Source organism: Fistularia commersonii, chromosome 1, assembly GCF_037954325.1.
Source record: "Fistularia commersonii isolate RoL2024-O1a breed Wild chromosome 1, RoL_Fcom_v1.0, whole genome shotgun sequence".
Taxonomy (NCBI): domain Eukaryota; kingdom Metazoa; phylum Chordata; class Actinopteri; order Syngnathiformes; family Fistulariidae; genus Fistularia; species Fistularia commersonii.
In genome coordinates, this window is record NC_141284.1 from 22309330 (window position 1) to 22315928 (window position 6599).

The 6599-nt window shown below is 37.0% G+C and overlaps 1 protein-coding gene across 3 annotated transcripts; it reads left to right on the top strand.

Annotated features, from left to right (window-relative positions):
- Nucleotides 1–1338: 1338 nt before the first annotated feature.
- On the top strand, nucleotides 1339–6449 carry spata7 (spermatogenesis associated 7). 3 transcript variants are annotated; one of them, XM_086159301.1, is made up of 12 exons: nucleotides 1339–1546; nucleotides 1679–2025; nucleotides 2138–2227; nucleotides 2369–2416; nucleotides 2923–3026; nucleotides 3511–3977; nucleotides 4059–4104; nucleotides 4586–4707; nucleotides 4783–4833; nucleotides 4971–5048; nucleotides 5207–5264; nucleotides 5378–6449. In XM_086159301.1, the coding sequence occupies exons 3-12, from the start codon at nucleotides 2191–2193 to the stop codon at nucleotides 5978–5980; spliced, it is 1614 nt and encodes a 537-aa protein (XP_086015427.1). In that variant the 5' UTR covers nucleotides 1339–1546; nucleotides 1679–2025; nucleotides 2138–2190; the 3' UTR covers nucleotides 5981–6449. The 3 variants fall into 3 exon arrangements, with proteins under 3 accessions (XP_086015427.1, XP_086015255.1, XP_086015337.1); XM_086159129.1 differs by having other exon boundaries at nucleotides 1966–2025; XM_086159211.1 differs by lacking the exon at nucleotides 1679–2025.
- The last annotated feature ends 150 nt before the right edge of the window (nucleotides 6450–6599 follow it).

The following is a 6599-nucleotide window of genomic DNA, read 5'->3' on the forward strand; positions in this document are numbered from 1 at the left end:
TATGCTCCCCTAAAATGACCAGAACACACCAGCAGAAACACAATAGACATTCAACAATTGATGCTAGATTTCTGAAACATTTACAAAATGTATGGGATGGATAATATTGTCCTCTGACAACCTGCCAATCACTAATGAAACCAGCTTGGAAACAGGTCAGACAGAAAGCTAAACAGTGAGTTGAAATATGTCACATTCACACCCTGCACACAGAGATGAGAATGCACTGGTATTAAGGGACCTAGACCCGAGATAGTTGAGGCAATTTGAGAGACACACATTGGGCAGTTTGACAAATGCAGTTAGTTATTTGGAAGTTAATAAGAGTGTGGACAGATTGCATGGAATTAAATTCATCTGTCTAAACAGCCTTTAACTGACAGGCAGGCAAAGGGCTTTGTACACACCACTGCATTTTATTGCCACTGGTAACAATGGACTGTTTCTTTGTTGCTGTTTATTGCCTTCACTGTGACTCCACCTGCCTCAGTCTTTTTGTCCCATGAACAAATTGTGGTTCCAAAAATACAGTGTGTCCACATTCATAATCTCTCTGTATTTTAACATAAATTTCCATGGAATAAATGATGCATTCAATATTTTTACAGCTTGTGCTATGCTACACATATAAGGGAGAAATCAACAAGATAGTGAGGAAAGCCCACTCGGTGGTGGGACTGAACCTGGACCATCTTCAATCAGTGCTGTCTTTCTTATTCTTGTCCACCCAGGCCGCACACATCCTGCCTGTTTTTGTTCATTTATTTTTATTCTTGTCACTGCTATTGCCACTCTATTTATATTGTTGTTTTGTTCTGCTTGCGTATTTTTCACTCTTACTGTTCCTTTGTGTTGTCCATTATTACTCCTGATGTTGTTGCTGCTGTTGTTGTTGTTGCTGTTGTCTTATGTATTTGTGTCTTCTGTCTCTATTTAAATTCATATTTATTTTACTTTTTTATTTGTTTGACATTATAACTGTTACACTGCTGTGACAAAGGAATTTCCCCAAGTAGAACCAATAAAGTTTATCTTATCTTATCTTATCTTATCTTATCTTATCTTATCTTATCTTATCTTATCTTATCTTATCTTATCTTATCTTATCTTATCTTATCTTATCTTATCTTATCCTATTTCTCACCATAGTATTTTCAATTGGCATTTATATTTTTTAATCAAAAAATAATTTTTGCTTAACGCATAAATAACAATATCTGTTATTATCATTTTAATCTAAACGTACTCCGAAACCGCAGTACATGTTTTCTCTGTCTGCAAGTCCCCTGTACGCAGGAGCGTGATGACGTAGTTATTCATAGCAACCAGCATGGCGACGGTGAAGCTTTACCCAGCGCCTCATCTTCTTACTAGCTAGCATATGGAGTTTTATTGCATCGACCGGGCACCGCGCCGTGTCAGAAATGTTTGCAGGAAACGCCCCAGTACTCTCTGAATGTTTCGAGGGTCTGTCATCGATGTCCATGAATATTTCCTTGGAAAATGGGATACGCTGAGTGTTACACTAGCATGGACTCGAGAACAAGTATGTTGATGCATCTAGCGTTAGCATTTATTAGCTAGTCGGCTAATGAACGCGAAAAGTCAACGCTTAGCATGAGTTGTTATTTATCTAGATCTAATGCGGCTTAAGCTTAACTCTCTGTTTTTCCCCTAGCGACTATCTTCACTATCCAGTAAATGAAAACTACTAGGATCACAAGTGTGTCGTACGCCAAGTCACTGTAACTCCACGTAACGTCCGGCTTCATGAATTTGACATAAAATCCTCGTTCAATGATTTTACAATATTTCACCTACTACGCGTGAATGCATAACACAGTGTATGAATTTAATATTATTTTGGTGTTTTAACAAACTATTGTTATCCTTACGTAATCATATTTCAGTTATACTCCATTCGTGCTGACCAGTAATGGACATTTTCACGAATTATCATTTAAGGCATTGTATCGCCTGTACCAGCTTCCAGCCTGGATATCAGAGGGCAGCCTGCGAAAACTAGCTGAGTTTTTAATATTGCATTATTTGAGTACGAAGTATAAATCTGTTTTATTTGACCAGTCTAAAACAGTGTTGCTGACTCTTATAAAATTGTCCTTTTCTTTCTTTTCAGCTTTTTGTTCTCACTCTTCCAGCAAGTTGACTCAGTCCATTGTTAAAAACCACATGGTATCACATTACAAGAGGGTTTACTCAGCTAAAGGTGAAGAATGTGAAATTCAATTTGATGCATTCAGCACGATTAATCTGATCAATCACGTTTGTCTCTTGCATACATGTTCAATTGGTAATTGCCTATTACATAAAACTTGTATTTACTCTGCATTTTATTCCTGTTTTGCAGCTGCCATTGATACATCAGTACCTAAAAGTTTGACACATAGTGTGAAGTGTAAGTAATACAGTAATGAATTAGATGAACTTTTAAAATAGTTAAATAATGATCCCTAGTAACAACTTGGTCTCATTGATGAAAACATCCCCACACTCAAATAATAATGACAGTAAATAGACAATATATACTTCTTGTCAAAATCTTCTTGTTGTGGGAACTGGACTTGAATTTCTTCACTCGAAGACATTCCACCTCTCATCCAAGAGGCGTCTTCAGTTCCTCTTGGATAATAAAAACATACTTATTGAATTAAACATTAATTCAACAACATAATGTTGCTCATCCTTTCCAATCTATTTAAACTCCCTATGAAAAGCCAAATGTGTAAAATTGCTAACAAGGAAGGATGACCAAGCATTATTGCATAATGTATAGGATGTATTGCCCATAAGTGTATGTACAGTAAAAGGCTTATAATATTTTTCAAAAAAGACTGCAAACATGTTCATTTTTGAAAGTCGATTTTATTCATATTTTGTTTTGTATTTGATGTCTGTCAACAGATAATGATCAGATCAGACAAGAGCGATTGAGGAAAGAAGGTCGTCCACAGTCGGCTCACTGTCTCTCTGAGCGGAACACTCAAGCACTCTCCCCCTTAGCTCTGGTAAGATGACTCCGCTGCACAGTTTTTTTAACCTCCTAATAGGCATACACTAGTATTCACTTCATGGCTAAACTGGGTTAGCAAAGTTAGCCCTAATGACCATCATCATTGTATTGGCAAACAAGATGACATTCAGTGATGAGACTGGCCATATTGGCTATTTTCAATTTGAAGGATTGGATGGAAAGCTGTTAGCAATCTCATCGTCCCATAGAAGGATCAATGATTAATGTTTTGAATTAAATTTATTTCTCACCCAAAACAGATTGTTAATCTGACTAATAAATTTAGCATAGGCATTCTTACAGGCAATCTATTTCTCACTACTAATTCTCTGGTAAACTTTTACCACAGCTGCATCAATGTGGTTGAGTAACTGTAACCATTAACATCTATTGTCTCTCATTCCTTATTGCTTCCATTGATTGAACAGCATATATTTGTGTACATATATAATATCTGTTGAAATATGTTTCTTTTTTAGAGTAGATCATCTGTGCAGTATGAAGATGGCCCTTTCCTTTGCTCAAGAAGTTCCACAGTCTCCAGCCCAAGATTCAGCACCTCCTTTAATGTAAAAGAGATAGTGTATCCCACATGTAAAGCTGGTTCTGCAAGCCATCCCCGTTATCGTCGCTCTGCTTCAGAATTAAACTACCGGAGCCCTGGTTCAACATCTCACAGAAAGCAGTCCTTGTGTTCACTGGGCAATACAGGAGATGGAAGTTGCTATAAGACGTTCAAGGATCCGATCAAGAAGACTTACAGTGGTGACTTGCTTCAGAAACATTCACAGCACTTTACACAGGACCAACCATTTACCCCCAAAACTTTGAAATCAGATAAAAGCTCATACCTCTCAAAATACCGCTACTATAGAGCACCACACAGAAACCCTTCTCAGGATTGCACCAGCTCTAGACTGAAGAGGCAGGAAACATATCATACAAGGTACTTACTCAACGCCATGTATGATATCTTTTAAACTGTTTTGTTTCATTTGACATCCATATCATGTCCTCCTTTACACAGCATCAGAACCAAGGAGTATGCACAGGAATGCTATGACACATCTCAGGTAATTTTCAGAATTTCTTAGAATTATTCAACATACTTTGGAGTGTCCCTTGCTTGGTGTCAAAGTCATGTATTTAATTTTCACATTAGTGCTGAACTGGGTTCAAGAATTATCACCAAACAAACACATTTCATAATACATAATGGGAATGCCACCCAGCCTCTACTCAAAGCACGTTTAATTGGAGATTAAGAAAATAAGTTGAAAGAGTATTTGCTTTTTTATCGTTTTACATCCCTTGTGTGAAAATGGCTCTCACAGGTTTAGTGTTCTGCAACTCTTGAGTAAATTTATTAACTTGATCTGATAAGAGAAGGTAAATCAACAATGAGGAAAATTGAATATAATAAAGGTCAGTAATTCTTTTTTTGACATTTTTTAAAATGACATAATTTGAAAGTGAGGCATTTCAGTCATTACAGAGAACTACAGAACAAATCAAATTATTATGAATATTCCTCTTGATGTCATGATCTTTCAGGGATATAGTCCAGAGCATGAGTGGTCAGAAGATGACTTCAATGGCACATATTTGCCAGCGGTGAAACAACAAAGTCACGCAAACCAAAACAAAGACAGTGATTTGTTTGAATCTGCATCCAGGTAAAATAATAAAAAGAAATAGTTTAATATTGTGTATAATGAGATTTTTGTAGAATTACATTTTTTACCTTTTAGGGTCTCTTCAGAAGGTGGAAAATCTCCCATTATGAACAGCATATCTGCAGAGTAAGTGGTTCTCAAGAACTTTGGGTTTATAGATTAGCTTTGGATAGTCAGCCTTTCTTTACTGTAAACATTTCCCTGTCTGACCCACCTGACATCATACAACGTTTGAAATATTGTCCTCATCTGTTCTCTAACAGAGAAGAAGAATTAAAGTACCTGGAATTCATTTCTGCTGTAACAGAGGATATCTTGTCCAAAGGACCCATCTCTGACAGGTTTGTTCTTTTACGTGCTTGTCACCAAGTTTTTGACAGTCTCACCAAATAAGGTCACTGTGCATTTTCAGTCAGGAGACACTTTAAAAACCATTATAAAGTAACTGATACAATAGCTCCCTATGGCACAAGTTTCAACTTTGTCTATCTTGTGACAGGGTCCTTGACCGTGTGATGAATCGGCATATTGACATGAACCGGCATCGACTCAATGAAGTAAGTAAATAATTTTCCTAAAGATACCAAATATATGGAGTGAAAATTTGGGGCACAATTTGAGTGAACAGTTTCAAGTTTTACATGAATGCAATTGCATTGGTTGTTTTCAGTATAAAATGCGCCACCTTCTGGATGTTCTACGCAAAGATTTTAATGAACCAGCCACCACATCCCTCTCAACTGCACCAGTTGAACAGAAGGAGTCATACCTGTTTGATACTCTTCTACCAGAGCTGGAATCAGTGTCATCAAACAAGGCAAAGACCAAAGCTGACAGCGATCCCCTCCCATATGCCTCACATAGTAAATACTGTGATTCACTAGATTTTGCAGATCCATTACTGACTTCTACAGCACTGTGCCCTCTTAAAATGACTACTTGGGAAGTAAAACCCGATCATTCAACACATGAAAGTGACCATCAGGGGCATATTTCTGTCTCTGCTGTACACACTGAGCATGATTTTAAAAATACAGGAACAAGCAAAGTCATCAACCCCAACCAAGAATGTTCTACTTCGTCCAGGGATGAGGGAGTCCATCAAGACCAAACAGAGGCTGAGGAACAAGGGCAACACAAGGAGTTCCAGGACCTAGAAAGACGTTTGTCAGAGACTCTGCATATTTCCAGCAATACTTGCTGTGACGATATTGAGACGGTCAATGATCAGTATACAAACACAATAGCTTCTGTCAGTGATGATGAGTTTTGAGTTTTCTCCTTTAATACATGTCTTTTTTTTATGTGAAGAATATTTCACACTCTGTTTGTTCAAGTCTACCTACATGGTATTTCAGATGTCATGTTTTATTCTTTTAGAAAATCATAAGGATGTCATACAAGCGAGCCAGGCTTAAGAATACATTCAATCAGTAAATGAAGTGCACAGGATATAGAATTCACTTTTTTGAGTTGCTGATCTCTAAGGTAATGCCCTGGCCATATTCACTCTGCAAACATAGTCCAGCCATTTTAGTTGCACAGTAAAATAAATAACCAATAAATTAATTTGTGGATTGCAGGGACAGTAAGCTTTCATGTTTTAATACTGACAGTTTTTTTTTTGTTTCTTTTAGAAAGCAGTTCTGATTTTGATTAATTATTTATTGTGTTTGCCTGTGATATGTAGCTACGAGCGAGCCTCACCAGGAAGTGTCTTTAAAATTCCATTAAATTCCCAATTCAACTTTAAATACTATGGCTTGGGCAGCATTAATACCGCCATTATTACCACATCAAAGTATAATGAATATTGCTTTTTTTGTGTCGTGAATACCGCGTGCAATTATTTTACTGTGAAGCGGGTTTTATGGTGTTAACACCAACTATTA

Excerpts from the sequence above, each read along its gene's own strand:
- spata7 (XM_086159129.1), top strand. The coding sequence starts at position 1,504 with ATGGGATACGCTGAGTGTTACACTAGCATGGACTCGAGAACAA. Across the intron at positions 2,417-2,922 it reads TTTGACACATAGTGTGAAGT|ATAATGATCAGATCAGACAA; the intron begins GTAAGTAATACA and ends GTCTGTCAACAG. Across the intron at positions 5,049-5,206 it reads AAAGGACCCATCTCTGACAG|GGTCCTTGACCGTGTGATGA; the intron begins GTTTGTTCTTTT and ends ATCTTGTGACAG.